Here is an 18929-nt window from a genome sequence, read left to right as displayed (position 1 = left end):
TCTGCCCCTGGTGCAAGTAGCACTCTCCGTCCGCCCCTGTGTGACAATCAAAAATGACTACAGACACTGCTAAATGTTTCTTGGGAAAGCAAAATTGTTGAGAACCACAAGGCTCAAATATGGTCAGGCCGCCTAGAAAAATTCAAAGTGTGGGCTCCTATTAAATATTAATAGTGAAAAAGAAAGCTTTCAAGATTATTGCAGCCAGGAAGGGATCCAAGATGGCGGTGTAGGTGGGCATCTAAACTGTTGCTGGGCACAACAATTACAAAATTACAACTAAAATACAAACGTCTATCACCCAGAACCACGGGAAAACTGGCTGAATGGAAATTCTACAACTAGACTGAGAAAGAGAAGAGCATTCAGGGCACAAGCACTGAAAAACTAAGGTACGGGGGCGGGGGGGCGTGTGTGATATGGGCTGGCCATGGATCCCTGCTGGATGCGGGCGTTGCTTTCTTCAACTCGAAGAGAGACAAGCTCCCAACCTCTATGAGGTCAAGTTTCTGGAGAGAAGCTAGACTGTCTGCCATTGGGTCAGAAAGTGAGGGTGGTTGCTTGCAGAGCTGCACGCAAGAATAATTGTTTGCTGTGCAGGGGCGAGAGACGCGGGACGTGGGCAGAGAGGCAGAGGCGGCTGGTGGGCAGCCATCACTGTTGGCCATGCCCTAGCCTAGTGATTCCCTGAGACTCTGCCCTGCACAATCTACAAACAAACCAAGCTCCAAGCAGAGGCTTTTGCATATGAATGGCCTTCTCTAGTGTAGTTTAACCCAGCAAACTTGAAACCTGGTGCAGACAACTCCAAAGCCTCCTGTCAGCTGATTTCTCAACAGAAACTATGCAGGCCAAAAGGGAGTGGCAAGAAATATTCAAAGTGATGAACTGCATGAACCTACAACCAAGATTACTCTACCCAGCAAAGCTATCATTCAGAATTGAAGGTCAGATAAAGAGCTTCACAGAAGAAAAAAAAAAAGTTAAAGGAGTTCATCACCACCAAATCAGGAATACATAAAATGCTGAAGGGTATTCTTTAAGAAGAGGAAGAAGAAGAAAAAGGTAAGGGTGAAAATTATGAACAGCAAAAAGACATCAAATACATACCTGCCAAGTGAATCTAAAAATCAATAAATTTCGCATGAGGTACAAAAGAAGAGAAAATAAGAGAACTGGCAGATAGTTTAATAGGAAGTGGAGAAATTAAGAAAGAGAGGGAGGGGAAAAAATCACAGTAAAATACAGAACACAATGTAAAGGACTTGCAGGGCACTGTGACAAAGCACAATGTACTTGTTATTGGCAACCCAGATAGAGAAGACAGAATGGGAGGAAAATAGTATTTGAAGAGATAATGGCCCAGTTTGGACTAAAACTAATTAAAGACACAAACCCACAGACTTAAAACTGCAAAACCCAAGCAGAACAGAAATGCAAAGAAAATCACATCTAAGCATATCATAAAAGTGTTTAAATCGTTAAGAAAAAATGAGATAAAGGGGAAACCTATAAAATTACATTTAAAAGACTCAATGGAATGTATGGACCGTATCTGAACCTAGATTCAAACAAACTTTAAAAATCATTTTAAGAGAATCTTGGCCATCAGAATAGTCTCTGATAAAAGTAGAAAATTACTGTTAAAACTAAAAGTGTTACTGGTGGTAATAATCACCCATAACACTGGAGATGGTACTGACTCAATCTTAATATAGCCTCAACTTGTAATATACAGAACTAACAATAGTAGACTCTTTTGTTTTTTAGAAACAAGGAAGTAGCTGATAATGCAATCAAAGGAACTAAGATGACAATGGAATCGGAAAAGATTTTGAAATTTGTGCCAAAATTCTCATGGCTCACCTGATATATAACAGTGAAAAATAAACCGTGGAATGGTTAAACACACTGTAGCATCACTTCATATGCAGCACCTAAAATGCCAACTACTGCCGAAACCGGTTTGGCTCAGTGATAGAGTGTCGGTCTGCGGACTGAAAAGTCCCAGGTTCGATTCCGGTCAAGGGCATGTACATTGGTTGGGGGCACATCCCTGGTAGGGGGTGTACAAGAGGCAGCTGTTTGATGTTTCTCTCTCATCGATGTTTCTAGCTCTCTATCCCTCTCTCCTCCTCTCTGTAAAAAATCAATAAAATATATTTAAAATAAATAAATAAAATAAAATAAAATGCCAAGTACTGTGCCTGTTTGGTTCAGTGGATAGTCAGCCTGTGGACTGAAGGGTCCCAGGTTCAAATCCAGTCAAGGGCACATGTCCAGGTTGTGGGCTCAATCCCCAGGGGGCATGCAGTAGGTATCCAATCAATGATTTTCTCATCATTGATGTTCCTATCTCTCCCTCTTCCTTCCTCTCTGAAATTAAAAATATATATATTTAAAAAATAAAAAATACCAAGTACTAATATTTAAAAATATGTATATGCAATTCAAAAATCTAAAGTATATACACACAGCAATGAAAACAAATGTAAGTGTATAAAATATTGATAGGAAATGTGCAATTTGATCTTATTAGTTTATTTTTCTATAAAATTAAGACTATTTTGAACCTAAAATGGGATCAGTAACTAAGTCAATGTTGTAAGTATATCATATTTATAATATCTGCATGTAGTCATAATTTAAGAATGAGATTTTAAATGAAAAATGTTGATAGGTAAAAGTTTCATTTCTAACTTATTTCAGTATTGCCAAGAGTTCAAGTATTACCTACAAAGACATTACAGAGCAGAAAGCAGGTGTCCTAAAATGTTTCTCTTGGAATTCTACTAATTCATGAGCATATTTAATAGGTATTACTTTACAAAGGTTCCCTTGTTAAATAAGTTAGGGAAGCAAATTAAAGCATTTCTTTCTTTTTCTTTTTTTTAAAAATATATTTTATTGATTTTTCACAGAGAGGAAGGGAGAGAGATAAGAGAGCTAGAAATGTCGATGAGAGAGAAACATCGACCAGCTGCCTCTTGCACACCCCCTACCGGGGATGTGCCCGCAACCAATGTACATGCCCTTGACCGGAATCGAACCTGGGACCCTTCAGTCTGCAGATCGACGCTCTACCACTGAGCCAAACTGGCTTCGGCCATTTCTTCTTTTTAACAAAAGACTTTTAGATCTTTAACATCTTTCATGAATCTTTGAAGTGCTCTCCAAATTGATTCACCCATCACACTCCACAAAAGTATGAACTGCATGGATCCACTTACATGCAATTTTTTTCAATAAATACAGTAAATATATTTTCTTTTTCTCTAGCTTAGTTTTTTTTTTTAATATATTTTATTGATTTTTACACAGAGAGGAATTGAGAGGGATAGTTAGAAACGTCAATGAGAGAGATACATCAACCAGCTGCCTCCTGCACACCCCCCACCGGGGATGTGCCCGCAACCAAGGTACGTGCCCTTGACCGGAATCGAACCCGGGACCTTTCAGTCCACAGGCCGACGCTCTATCCATTGAGCCAAACCGGTTTTGGCTAGCTTAGTTTATTATAAGAATTATAATACATATAACATACAAAATATGTTAATCAACTGTTCATGTTATCGGTAAGGCTTCTAGTCAGCAGGCACATACCTCGGTTGCAGTCTCCTTCCTGGCCCGGGCCCTGTACAGGGCACATGCAGGAGGCAACCCATCCAGGTGTTTCTCTCACATTGATGTTTCTCTGACTTTCCCTCTCTCTTCCACACTCTCTCTAAAAATCAATAGAAAAATATCTCGGGTGAGGATAAAAAAAAGAAAAGAAAAAGAAGCGGGGATGGGGTTGAGGAAATAAGAGAAATATTATATAAGGTTACAAACTTACACTACTTAAAGTGGTTGCCTTGAGATCTAATGCATAGTACAGTGTTTACAGATAATACAACTGTATTTTAAAATATCAACTGTGATAAGAGACTAGATCTTTTTTTTTAATCCTCATCTAAGGATATTTTTTTCCATTGATTTTTCACAGAGAGTGGAAGAGAGAAGGAAAGAGAGAAACATTAATGTGAGAGAAACACATGGATTGGTTGCCTCCTGTACAAGCCCCGACCAGGGCCTGCGCTGGAGAGGAGCCTACAATTGAGGTACATACTGCTCTTGACCTGAATCAAACCCAGGACTAACGCTCTAGTCACTAAGCCAAACCACGTAGGCTGAGACTAGTTCTTAAGTATTCTTTTTTCATTGTTTCATCACAAAAAGAAAATAATTATGTGACATGACATAGGTGTTAGACAAAGGCAATAATACTGCAATATAAATACCAAATCAACATGTTATATACCTTAAACTTACACAATGTCACACATCAAATATATTTCAAAAACAAACAGAAAGCAGACCAAAGGATACAGAAGATATGAATGCAATTTTAATAAGCCCAAGATATGAGTTAAATTTAAAACCTGAAGTCAACAAACAGGATATGAATATACTCACACCCAAACAGTATCTTTTAAGGAAATGTGGACTATTAATGAAAGTGAACTAGCCTTGGCTGGGTAGCTCAGGTGGCTGGAGCATCATGATGTGCACTGACCACCAGGTAGCAGACAACCAGTCGCTATCACGAGCACTGACCACCAGGGGGCAGACACTCTGACCAGTAGGTTAGCTTGCTGCTGATAGGCTGGGGTTCGGCCTATCAGGACTGAGCAAGACAGGCCAGACACGCCCTAGAGCACATGTGTCAAACACAAGGCCCGCAGGCCAAATCCGTCCCGCCAGGCCTTGCAATGTGGCCCGCACTGCGCTGTCATCACTGCACTCCGCTGCGTTTTCATCACAATGACAGTTTATGACTGTTCAGTAAACCATTCGGCCCGAGATTTAGGCTGGATTTTAGATTTTGGCCCCTTCTCTGATTGAGTTCGACACCCCTACCCTAGAGCCTTTCTATGGCCCTTCCCCCGCTGGCTAACCTCCCACGTCCCTCTCTGGCCCTGGTGGATTCCCTTGGCTTTGCCTGCACCCTCTCACAATCCAGGACACCTCGTTTTGGCCCAATCCCACAGTCCAGGTTGAGGACCCTACTGGTGTAAGAATTTACGCACCAGTAGGGCCTCTATTTAAACAAACAAACAAAAACAACCCACCAACCAAGTAGCAGAGTATGTACACCATGACAACATATAATTAAATGAAACAACACTCCTCATGGATACATGCATGTAGTACAAATAAGAACCTGAACTGGGAGTATACATATCAAACTCATGATAGTTGGGGCAGAAGGCAGGCTAGAAGGGGTCAATGGAGAAAAAAGAGGGACATATGTAATACTTTCAACAATAAAGATTTAAAAAAAAATAGATATAAAAAAATTCAGGGGAGCAACAGGGAATAAGGACACATATGTAATACCTTAATCAATAACGAAAAAAAAGACACACACACAGAATTCAGATAGAGGTTGCCTATGGAGAAGAAAGCAGGCGAAGGAGATAACAGAAAATAAAAGGAACACTGTTTATCTGTATTTTTCTTATAAACATGAATTTCTTCACACAATAAATTCAATAGTACACAAAAGTCCCAGAAAACAGTCAATGGGAGTGAAGGAAGTCCAACTATTTTACAGCAAACGCAAGAATTGAATTGGGAATAGCACCTATCAACCCATCTTCCAGATTTAGAATTGAGAAAATAATTTGACTAGCATGTAGCAGAGACAAGGAACACACAAAGGCCAGTATACTGAGTAGAATAGTGTTTCCTCTCCAGACCCTGCCCCAAAATCCATACCCACCCAGAACCACAGAATGTGGCCTTATTTGTAAGCTAGAGGCCCAATGCACAAAATTTGTGCAAGAGTAGGCCTTCCTTCCCCCAGCTGCCAGCAGGCACCCGGGACCCGGGCTTCCGTCACAGTATCAGCTTCATCCAGAAGATCATCTGGTCTAATTAGCATATTACACTTTTATTATTATTATAGACTACAGGCCTGGTGCATAAATTCGTGCATGGCCACAGGAGGTTGGCTGGCTGACCCTGCTGCCCCCTGGTCGAACTCCAGGTCAAACTTCTAATCAAAATCCTGGTTGAGAGGACATTTTGCATATTAGGCTTTTATGATATAGGATAGGGTCTGTACTGATGTAATTACATAGAAAGTAATACTGGATTAGGGCGGGACTCAAATCCAAGGACTGGTGTCTTATAAGACCATGTGAAAATGCAGGAAGCAGAGATACAGACACACAGTAAGATGATCATGTGAAGACAAAGGCAGAGATAGAAGTTATGCTGCCACAAGCCAAGGAATGCTAAGAATTGCTGGCAACTACTAGAAGCAGGAAGAGGCAAGAAAGAATGTTCCGAGAGCCTGAGAAGCAGCAAACACTGACACTTTGATTTCAGACTTCTAGCCTCTATAATTGTGAAAGGAAACTAATAGTGCGCTACTAAGTTTTTCTACTGATAAACACAAAGTCTGGACAGATCAAGTTACTTTTAAAGTATGATGAAAAAAAGAAAAATTCACAAGTAGAACACTGCAGAACAAAGGAAAAGAAAGCAGCCCTAACCAGTTTGGCTTGGTGGATAGAGCATCGGACTGCGGACTGAAGGGTCCCAGATCCGATTCCAGTCAAGGGCATGTACCTTGGTTACGGACACATCCCCAGGAGGGGATGTGCAGGAGGCAGTTGATCAATGTTTCTCTCTCATCAATGTTTCTAACTATCTATCCCTCTCCCTTCCTCTCTGTAAAAATTAAATATATTAATTTAAAAAGAAAAGCAACCTGAGAAATTCAGAAAGAACATACATATCTATGAAAATCTATTTAAAAAGTTAGTCAATTAGTGCAACTTTTGGCATCTCCAACACAGTAAGGTAAAAGATAACACAGCCTTTATTATATAGTACCAGGGCAAGCGCAAAGGGTATTAAGTGGCATAAAAAGGAAATATAAAATCTGAAAAGAAAATAAAGAAAAATTAATCCATTGTAGCAGAAATAGAACCTACCCTGATTATAAAGGAAATTAGTTAACAGTTAACATCAGAATACTCATTATGTGCAGCCAAACTGTACCAATTACTTCCCTTATCTATAATGTGGAGCAGGTAGTAAGAACTAGAAAAAAATAATAGAAAAATAACATAGATAATTGGTTACTTAGAGAGGCAACTACAAATTTAAGGAAATCAAACCCCAAAACTATTATAGAAGAAACCTAGACAGAGCTATGTTTTGCAATGATGGAAATGATTTGTATTTGTGCAACTAGATATGATGGCTTATAGTCACATGTGACTACTGAACCCTGGAAATGTGTCTAGGTGCCATAAGGTACTGAATTTTTAATCTTAATTTTAAAAAGCTACATTTGAGGCCCTAACCGATTTGGCTCAGTGGATAGAGCATTGGCATGTGGACTGAAGGTTCCCAGGTTCGATTCTAGTAAAGGGCATGTACCTTCATTGCAGGCACTCCCCAGTAGGGGGTGTGCAGGAGGCAGCTGACCGATGTTTCTCTCTCATAGATGTTTCTAACTCTCTATCCCCCTCCCTTCCTCTCTGTAACAAAATCAATAAAATATATATATTTTTAAAAATATATATATTAAGAAGCTACATATGGGTCGTAGTTATCATATTGGGAAGCACAGAGTAGAATCGATTATCAATATAAAGGAATGAAAGTAAAATTGATACCAGTCTAATTCTGCTCATGGATGAAAATAAGTTTACAAATGGTATTTTATTTTTTTATTTTAAAAATATATATATATTTTATTGATATTTTACAGAGAGGAAGGGAGAGAGATAGAGAGCTAGAAACGTCGATGAGAGAGAAACATCGACCAGCTGCCTCCTGCACACCCCCCACCAGGGATGTGCCCGCAACCAATGTACATGCCCTTGACCGGAATCGAACCTGGGACCCTTCAATCAGCAAACTGATGCTCTACCACTGAGCCAAACCGGTTTCGGCTACAAATGGTATTTTAAAAAGAAAAAAGAAAATGCCTTAAAATGTTGGGGTTGGACTTAGCACTTTTTCTTACAAACTAGTTTACAAATAAGTCTAATTCTATGCCAAAACAGAATAAACAATTGTTCTCTTCTCCCACCAAAAGACAGCGGAACATGGTTTTTTGGGACAAAGGTTATGGTCTGAGAATTTGAAACATGATGAAATTGTTGCTCTAATCACTGAAAAATAAAAAATCCAAATTAGGAACTCAATAAATGGCACATGAAGATATAAAGAAAGACTGCCATTAAGTAATAAAGTGTTACAGTAAAAATAAGCCTTTAAATCTAGTTTCAAAAGTGAATATAAAATTAAAACTAGTCTCTATTTATATTTAATAAAAAAGATTTTTAAGAGATTTAAAAGAAACACCTAAATCTGCTTCTATGATGTTTCAAAAAACACACAGAATACAAAATCCTAAAAGTAAATGAATGAGAAAAATTCATATACTGTATAACATTAATATATAAAGAAAAATTGAATGTAAGGCAAAAACAACTACTGAAAAAAGAAACTGTAACTATGAGGGCATGATTATATAGAATTTTATACTAGACAACAATGAAAATTTTAAAAAAAACACATAATGGGCTATAAATATTAACAGAAATTCATAAAACATTTTTACCAACCAAAATGTTATACTATACACTTGATCTTAGCCAAAGGCCAAGAAGAAGTTGATCAAAATGCTATAAAAATTAGTAATTAATAACAAAATATTTCAAAAGAAAAAAACTAACCATTTAGAATTTGGAAACTCACTTCTTAACTCTTAAGAAAATTAACTAAAAAACTCAATCTACAAATAGCAAAAGGAACACTTCCCATATCAAAGGCTGTGGAATGCCATCCAAAACTACCCTTAGAAGAAAATTTTATAAGTTAAATGATTTTATTATTATAATAAAAGAACAGAAAAATTAACTAAGCCATCTGAATAAAGGCAAAAAAAGATAGGGGGAGTGAGAAAACCACAGGAAGGAGGTATTAACAGCAAAGAACTGATCTTTGAAATGAGTAATAAAATAGAAAAATTGCTGAAAAGGTTATTCAAGAAAGAAGACTAAATATAAGTAAGACTAAGAAATGGATATAACCACTGATATAGGGATTCAACAATTAAGAATGTTTTCTATAAAATTCTGTATGTAAAAAATTTGAAAATATACAAAAATGTAAGGCTATATTCATCATTCTCTATAAATCACAAAATATTAGTTCAAAGCATTACAAATTCCTTTGTCTTGAGGACAGTTCATTAGCGCTTCTACTCTAATTTATTTAATCTCAATTTTTCAAATTGTATAGTGCATATATAAACACTCATAAAAGTTTAAAGGTTGGTGCTCTAAGCACTGGGTGATTTCTGAGTGTTCTCGGTAGCTTTAATTCCTAAGAAACTATAATTTTCCACAAGGCACTCTTTCTCCTTCCCAAAAGATTAATACTGCAAAGTTGGGCCTCCAAAGTCTATCACAGGAATCCCCTATCAATAAAGAACACATCCCACTTGATATAAAATTATTCACTTTTAATACAAATTCGTAATTATTTTGGTTCTTTAGTCCTCAACCACAAATATCATGGCACTAGGCCTTAAGAGAATGTCCTATGTGTCCACAAGTGTGATGTAAGAGGAAAAAGTGGACACCCATTGGGAATTCTACAGAAGCTAACTTGAAAATTTATCCCAAAGCAATCTTCCTATATAATTATACTCTTCCAATAGACTATGAAATTTTAAAAACATGCCAGAACATTGCCAAACCATTTGATTAGAATTTCAAGGCATATTATTTTTTCTTTTAAAAATATCATCTGTAATATGATTTACCCAACTTATATATACGCATTCACTTGACAAAATAAAAAGCAACCTGACACTGGTCCCAGACTTAATTTTTTAAAAATCTCACTATCGTCAAAACCAGTTTGGTTCAGTGGATAGAACGTTGGCCTGCGGCCTGAAAGGGCCCGGGTTCGATTCCGGTCAAGAGCATGTACCTTGGTTACAGGCACATCCCCAGGTAAGGGGTGTGCAAGAGGCAGCTGATCAATGTTTCTCTCTCATCGATGTTTCTAACTCTCTATCCCTCTCTCTTCCTCTCTGTAAAAAAATCAATGAAATGTATTAAAAAAAATAAAATCTCACTATCTAGAAACTAACGTTTTAGATTAAGTCATAAATATCTACCTTACAGAACCAGCAGGGCACAAAATAAACATGACATATATTATAAAACCTTCCCACTTGAATATTTCTTTACTGGCTTAGCTAATTCACTAATATCAAATAAATATTAGACCCTTAAAGTGATGAATATAAGTAGTAATATAGACAATTTATAATGATCAGTCTTTATATTACCATGAAATCATGATATAGGGAAATAACCCAAATATAACACCTAAAGATGACAGAAGGCAAGATGCTTACTCAATAGCAAAGATCACTGATACTGGTAAACAACCAAGATAGAGAGAATGGCCTTTGTTTCCGACTTTGGCAGAACTCCAGTATTTCTGCTATAACCCGCAAATGGTTGGTTTATTTTCCAAACTCAATTTATTTATTTGTTTTATTTTCCATGCAGCTTACTTTGGCATATGTCAGGTTGATTGTTTTATTTATTTTACTTATTTACTTACTTATTTATTTATTTACCACATAAGGATATGTTTATTGTTTTTAAGGAGGAAGGGAGGGGTAGGAAGGGAAAAAGGAAGAGAGAAACATCAATGTGAGAAACATTAATCAGTTGCAGATTCAGATGAACCTTCAAACCACTTATGTGCCCTCACCGGGAATCAGATTCACAAGCTTTTGGTGTATGGGACAAACAGGACAATGCTCCAATCAACTGAGCCAACTGGCCAGGACAGGACGATTGTTTTAGAAATTGGTATTGGAATCAAAGGGTCTTTAGTATGTTCTGTGCTTCTTCTCCTTGCCTTAACTATTTTTTAAAAAATGTATTGTACCTTCAAATATTAATGAGAAACCTGCAAAATATCTTATTCTTTTCTGATATTTTGATAGTTCAGGCAGTCTGAAGAATAAACAAGAGAAATGGTACAGCCTGACAGTTAATTTTCACTTATAATACTTTTCTTTAAAAAAAAAACAAAAAACATGGTAACATTATATAGTTTAAATGCATACTATAACAAAATAAGCCAAGTACTGAAAATCCACTGTCCAAATATTAATGGTTCCAACAATTCTCTATCCTCTCCTTGGTCATTAGTTTTTCTCATCAGCAAAAATATTGTAACAGTTCTCTCTTAAGAAAGGCTCCGCTTAAAACAGGCTATTTCTTTGCCTACCTTGACAGAAAACATTTTCTGACAGTATTATCTACAAGTTTCTTCAATTCCTTCCCCGCCCCCAATCTCTCAGAATTCACTGTTCTCCCTCTAACAAAACTGCTCATAAAGTTCTCCAACAAGCCTGGCTCCCATCATATCCAATGGTCAAATCTCAATTTTTTTCTAGTTTGACCTATCTGCAGCATCTAAGGATGATCTTTCCTTCCTCTCTGAAACACTTTCTTCACTTGCCTTCCACATACCACACTTAGTTTTCCTTCTATGGCACCAGTCACTCCACTCTTTCCTCCCACTCTCTTATCTCTCTTATCTTTCTTATCTACAAGCCTTGGAATGCTCAAGGCTTAATTCCATCTGAGCAACCAGATGTTCCTCATTCCTTTCCTCTGCAGCATCCTCTCCCCCCCCCCCCCCCCAGCACCTAACATTATAGGACATAATGTAAACTTCGTTTATTATTTTTTTCATGAGATTAAGGATTTTTGTGTTTTTGTTTAGTGTATTCCCAGAACAGATATAGCTCATTGTAGGAGCTCAATAAATATTTTTGGATGAGACAATGAACAAACAAAAACAAGTAATATTAGCAACAGCCACTCTGTACTAGTAACTTATGAGCCAGACATCCCAATAAGCAAGTTACATGCATTTCATTTAACCCTCAAACAAGCCTATGAGATCTCAGAGAATGGGAGTAGGGGTGTTGGAGGAAATATTAACTTGCCCCAAATCATAAAGCTAGTGGCAATGCCATGATTTTAACACAAGTTAATACTCTTAACCATTATATGACATTAATTTTACTGGAGTATTAATTATTTCATTAGTTTTGGAATAAATCCAACTTTGCTATTTGAAGAGTCAGCAATCAAACTTCCTATAGTTGTGAATCAATTTCCATTTTCCCTGTGAAGACAGGGAACCAATTCATTTAGCAACCAATTTAGAAATTTTAATGGAAACTCGTATTTAAAAGATTCCACATTGCCATTTTAGTGATACCAGTACAAATGAGAAGACACACCAATGTTTTTCAAAATGCTGATGGCAGCATTTCAACTTCCTCTCTCCCATTTCAATTAAAAATCTCAAGCCAATGGTTTCCAAACCTGGCTGAAGAGTCACATAGGAGTTTTTCCTTTTTTAAAAACAAGATTTCGCTGAAACCAGTTTGGCTCAGTGGTAGAGCGTTGGCCTGCGGACTGAAAGGTCTCAGGTTCGATTCCGGTCTAGGACATGTACATTGGTTGCGGGCACATCCCTGGTGGGGTGTGTACAGGAGGCAGCTGGTCGATGTATCTCTCTCATCGATGTTTCTAGCTCTCTATCTCTCTTCCTTCCTCTCTGTGAAAAATCAATAAAATATATAGTATTAAAAAAAAACGCAAAAACCCATAAGATTTCCAGGTCCCACTCAATAGCAAGTGAATCAGAATCTCTGGGAAACAGGGTTAAGGAGCCTAGTATTTTTTAAAACTTCCCAGGAAACCTTGGTGGTTGGCCAAGTTTGGAAAACACTAGTTAAATGAAGCAAAGTTGGCAAAAGGCTAATATTTCTATCTGAGCATCTGGCTCATGGTTTAATAATGATCAAACCTCACTGGTACTGACCTTCTTGGAAAGAGGAACAATGCTGTTGGGTCGAACAAGCCTCCGTTTCTTGCAGCTTAGCACAGGACGTGTTCGGGCTGCCACACAGGTGCCATCAGTTGATGAAGAAACTAGATTCAGTCGTTGTTTTTTATGTAATTGTTCCTCAGCATCAGAGTTGTCACCTGGAATGTGATCTGCCAAGACAGGCTGCAGACTACACAAGAGGAAGAAATAATATTCAGTTTTCAGAAGACTCAAGGAAACAAAGCCTTTAATACTGGTTCAACCTTCTCTTGTAAATGTCCACAGACACACATAAGTATTCTGAAGCAGGAGTTCATCTCCGGATGCTGATGTCTACCAGCTTTAGGAATTTAATTTGTTCTAGAATAGAGGATTTTATGTAAATGCTTCTGAGGAATTCTACCAATGCTACGACCAATCACAATAATTGTAGGACCTTTCACTTTTCTACACGATGAGTCAATTTTAGGCGTAAGTAAAAAGGAAATACATTAGCATGCTAATTAAACTTGCTACAGAAGAAGACGTGCACAATATTATTATGTGACGAGGTTTCTGTCTTTAAACCAGGGTTAGTCCTGGCTAGGAATAACTAAGAGCTCTTTTACAAGCATACTGAGTGTGAGAAGTGGAAGAGAGAACTTACGTGTTAATAACTCCATTGACAGGTCTCAATGCTCCATATGATTTGGTAGATAATGACTCTGAAGGATGACCAGAGGCACCATGGTTTTCCAGTGGCTGAGAAACAGACTCAGTCTGAGTAAGGAAAAGAAAACAAAAATATACTACAACAACATTTAACCAACACCACCTCGTCTGACACATAGCACCATTTCATTTAAATAAAATACATAAAATTTCTGATGAACTTGAAAAACAAAATTTGTATGACAACAAAAAACGAAAACAATTAATTAGCTTTTGCTTTGGGAGCAGTGGATGTGCATAACATTTACCAGATTAATAGTAATAAGTGCCTCAGGGACCACTGGTGGTCCATGAACCACAGGTTGGCAATGGCTGACCTAAACAATTCAACAGAACAAAAGCTTAGCAAAAACGATTACATAGTAAATAATAAGAATCTTCAACTAAAGGTCAACAAGAATATTTAAGTTCAGTACTGAATCAAATAAGAGGAAATTTAAATTACTTATTTCTGCTTAACTTCACAGTGTTTGCTAAAGTCTGTTTCCAGAAAACCATAATTTGTTCAAAAATACATATATATCTGTTAAAAATAAAAAAAAAACAATAAAATATCAATGAATAACTAATTACCCAATGTTATTAGGTAGTAACTATTTTCTTTGGACTATACAAATCTAATATGTGCTTAGTATCAGTAAAATTTTTTTTAAAAGGATGGTGGAAAGAATATGGAAAGTTTTCATTTAAATATTTTTAAATGAATTATATATTTACTAGGCTCAGAAGGGATAGGATGGAGTTTCTAAAGTATCCTATATAATAGAGTAATATGCAAATTAATCATCACTCCGCCACAAAAATGGTGTCGCCCATAGCCACAAGATGACGGTGCCCAGTCCTCTCAGCCCTGTCGGAGTCCCCCAATCTCAGGGAGGGCTGCCGCTGAGAGCCTGCAGAGTAAGCAGCCTGGCAGAATGCTGGCCAGAGTCTCTCCTGACCCTTTATAAAAAACAAAAACAAATTCACTCCTCATGGCCCCATCCCCTCCCAGGAGATGCAGCCTGGGGTCTCAACCACTGAGTCACACCAGCCAGGCAGATATGGAGGAATCTTAAATGTTTCTTTAAAAAAAAAAAAAAATAATAATAATAATAATAATATATATATATATATATATATATATATATATATATATATATATTGATTTTTTTCATAGAGAGGAAGGGAAAGGGATAGAGAGCTAGAAACATCTATGAGAGAGAAACATCAATCAGCTGCTTCCTGCACACTCCCCACTGGGGATGTGGCCCCAACCAAGGTTTTTGCCCTTGACCGGAATCGAACCTGTGACCCTTGAGTCTGCAGGCAGATGCTCAAACAACCTAGCCAAACCAGTTAGGGCTGTCCAATATGTTAAAGAAAAAACCCTATCTATATAATAGAAAGGGAATATGTGGGGGAAGATATTTGGGGGTGACTAGGTTGTCAGGGGAGATCAGTTGGGGACGATTGGGCTGGCAGGAGAGCAGTTAGGCATCAATCAGGCTGGCAGGCAAGCAGTTGGGAGCCAGCAGTTCTGGATTGTGAGAGGGATGGATCAGACCTACACAGGCAGTTGGACATCTCCTGAGGGTTCCCAGATTGGAGAGGGTGCAGGTTGGGCTGAGGGACACCCCCGTCCCTGTGCACGAATTTCGTGCACTAGGCCTCTAGTCTATAGTAAAGGTGTAATAGGCAAACTGACCAAACGGCCGAACCGTGGAACCACCATCCAGACAACCACGCTTTGCCATCCACTGGTGCCAGGCCAGCCAAGGCAGGTGCAATGCAATTGGTCAGGGGCCCGGCCATCGCCCCATTATCACCCTGCAAAGGGAGGCCCAGGCCACCAGCTTGGCAGGGTGATCAATCAATCGGGATTCCACAATCACCCCAAAGAGGGAGGCCAGGCCACCAACCGGTGGGTGGGTGGGGCTTCCCTCTGCAGGACAATCCACCACAGAGCCCCAGCTGGTGAGCAGGTTCTACCTCTTTGGGGTGATCCACACAAAGCCCCGCAATCAATTGCCCCCAAGAGGGAGGCCAAGGCTACCCTGTGGCAGTGTTGCAGCGGGTGGGCAGGACCTACCTCTTGGAGGTGATCTATCACAGGGCCCCCAGACTGTGAGAGGGAACAGGCCAGGCTTACGAACCCTCCTCCCCCAGTGCACACATTTCATGCACCGGGCCTCTAGTAGGCAATAAAGCCACAGAAGCTGTTATCCCTCAGCTCTGTGTACTGTGGAATACCACAGTATGGCTGTGGTTCCTTGTCACCTTACATTTAGAATGACTTAGGGGATGTTCTGAAGTTCTCCTTCCTGCATACTAAAGCCAATATTTTTTCTTTTTATTTTTTAAATTAATTTCAGAGAGGAAGGGAGATAGAAACATCAATGATGAGAATCATTAATCAGCTGCCTCCCGCACATGGGATGGAGCCCACAACCGAGCATGTGCTCTGACCGAGAATTGAACTGTGACTCCCTGGTTCATAGGTCGGTGCTCAATCCCTGAGGCACACTGCCTAGGCACAAAGCCAATATTTTGAGCTGAAATTCTATTAAATATTGCTCAATTTCATTTTTATCTTTTCAACCACAGGAGAAAAACACCAAAGGATCAGAGAGCAGTCATAGACAAGTATCAAGAAAGGGAAGATAACTTAAAAGTTTTAATACAAATTATCAAAAAAGTTAGGTCAAAATAGCATATAAATAGGTAAGACACCCTAAGATATAAAAAGCCATGGGCCAACACAACCGAAAAACAAACAAACAAAAAAACAGATGAACGAACCAACAGCAGGCTGCATGGAGCAACCAGGATGGCAGAGGATTAGTGAGGGACCACCACACGACTGAACAGCAGGTCGCGTAGGGTGACCAGGCCGGCTGGCAAGCAGTTAGGAGCCAGGGGTCCCGGATTGAAAAGGGTGGGCTGAGGGGACCTCTCTACCTTTGCACAAATTTTGTGAACCAGGCCTCTGGTACCAGTATACATCAATGAGTGAACACTGGGAAACTGTCCATCTTCCTTCTCAGATACTCTATACCAGTGTTTTTCAACCTTTTTTGGGCAAAGGCACACTTGTTTCATGAAAAAAATCATGAGGCACACCACCATTAGAAAATGTTAAAAAATTTAACTCTGTGCCTATATTGACTATATATAAAGTAATTCTCTTGAATAGGAATCAAATAAACACAAAGAAAGTATTTTACAATTACTTTATTATGAAATATTAAGTAAACAAAATAGTGAAAAATTATAAAATTCTTGTCTTGTCTGCACCTACGGCACACCAGGCAACACAGCGGTTGAAAAACGCTGCTCTATACATCTCCTAAGGTATCACAAATATCTTGATGCCAAAATTATGGTAAATTGGCACATATCCTCATTGCCTTAAATGCTATACTGATTCTCTTTTGAATAGTAATGCGACACTAAGTAGTTATGTTATGAAGATGTTCAAATCTTTTGATAAAGTATTTTACTCAACACTAAAAATCTATCTTAAATAATTCAACCAACACATTCCCTAAAATCTTAAAATACACAAAGGTGATCACTGCAATTAATATTAATAAACTAAGTGTTCAACATTAGAGGCCCGGTGCATGTATTCATGCATGTTTGCGGTCTGGCCATGGAGAGGGGACATGGGCGGCTGGCTGGCCTGCCTACTGGTTTAACTCCTGGTCGAGGAAACAATTTGCATATTAGCCTTTTATTATATAGGAGGATATACACTGAATGGCCAGATTATTATGCGTTTAGAAATCATAATAATCTGGCCACTCAGTGTATATGCCATTAATCTTCAATATGAACTCTGGATTTTCTTAGAGGAACCCAAACTTTCCTGGAGGGTAATTCAGGCTACAAATTAAAATTGAAGTCAAAAGGCAAAACGTTATTTAGAACAGAATTGTTTGTCAAGGATATAGAGGCACACAGCAACAAGAGCATGAACATCAGAGAAGAAATGTGCCTGAATTCTAGTCCCTACCACAAAGAAAAACACTGAATATTCATCAAGGACCTGCTCAGAGACCTTGGGATATCATGTAATCACACAGATCCAAAAGCAAAGCATTGGAACACCTGTGTTCATCACTCATTCTTAAAATATTAACACCAGTCCTCCAATAGTGTCCTACCTAGAAAAGAAAAACCCAATCACAAACACATGTAAATTTACTTGAGTTTTTAAATGCATTCACATTGCCTTAAAACAAAGCGAACACGTCCTTCTCTTCAGTACAAAAGGCTGCAGAGGGAAGAAAAGCATTAACAAATATCTCTCAAATATGAAATCCACACACTAAGCTTAATCATTACTACTGCAGTTTTATATCATTAGTATTTTCAAGAAACTAAAGCATGACTCAGGTATTTGTCATCAAATGGGAAAATAAAAAGGATGAAAAAATCCCATCAAGAAAGGATAGAGTTTCTCTTGACTTATGTGATGTTCAGATACGTGCATGAGCAGAGTAAAAGAGGTGAAGTGATAGTACAGACTATTTCTGTAAGATATCCCCCACTCCTTTCTCCCACAAAGCAGAGCCCCAATAAGTTATTGAAGTGATTTTTTTACCCCTGACTGAAAGGGGCTGAGGCATGGAATAAAATTAACACAGCAATGAGATTCAAATTCATTATTCATATACAGCAGGCATCTGGTTCATTACTCTACCCTCTTGGCCACACATATTAAGTGTGCCAAAAAGCCCTTAATGAAAAGCTAGATAATAAATTAAGGTTTCAGATTTTTCTGGGGTCTAAGAACCGATGTCCACTAGATTTATTTTACCAAAAAAGTAGAGAAATTAAGCTTTGCACTGCATGTATTTGAAGCATTTATTTTTATGACTGTCTTTTTTTTTTTAAGCATAAAATTTACTATTTATTACATTCACATTGTCATGCAATCCTCACCACTATCCAGCTCCAGAACTTTCTCATCTTGGAAAACGGAAACCCCGTCCCCATTAAACAGTGTCCCCATTCTCCCCTCCCCAACAAGCCCTGGCACCCACCATTCCACTTTCTGTCTCTATGAATGTGACTACTGTAGGGATCTCATATAAGTGATCTCATCAGTATTTGTCTTTTGGGGGCCTGCTTATTTCTTTTTCTTTTTCTTTTTTTTTAATATATCTTATTTTTTACAGAGAGGAAGAGAGAGGGATAGAGAGTTAAAAACATCGATGAAAGAGAATCATCGATCACCTGCCTCTTGCACACCCCCTACTTAGGATGTGCCCACAACCAAG

At 38.4% G+C, this 18929-nt stretch overlaps 1 protein-coding gene across 5 annotated transcripts in view; it reads right to left on the bottom strand.

Annotated features, from left to right (window-relative positions):
• The window catches only part of KANSL1 (KAT8 regulatory NSL complex subunit 1), a 150308-nt gene that overhangs the window by 21882 nt on the left and 109497 nt on the right, over positions 1-18929 (bottom strand). For all 5 annotated transcript variants that reach the window (XM_036451017.2, XM_045586354.1, XM_036451019.2 and 2 more), the window contains 2 exons: positions 13598-13710; positions 12946-13141 (listed from right to left, as the gene is read on the bottom strand). In XM_036451017.2, the coding sequence (XP_036306910.1) occupies positions 12946-13141; positions 13598-13710 (309 nt within the window). The remainder of the gene's footprint in view (positions 1-12945; positions 13142-13597; positions 13711-18929) is intronic.

Source organism: Pipistrellus kuhlii, unplaced genomic scaffold (genome assembly GCF_014108245.1).
Source record: "Pipistrellus kuhlii isolate mPipKuh1 unplaced genomic scaffold, mPipKuh1.p scaffold_m20_p_22, whole genome shotgun sequence".
Lineage (NCBI taxonomy): Eukaryota > Metazoa > Chordata > Mammalia > Chiroptera > Vespertilionidae > Pipistrellus > Pipistrellus kuhlii.
Note: the sequence above shows the minus strand (reverse complement) of the source record. Positions and strands in the feature narration are given on the sequence as shown.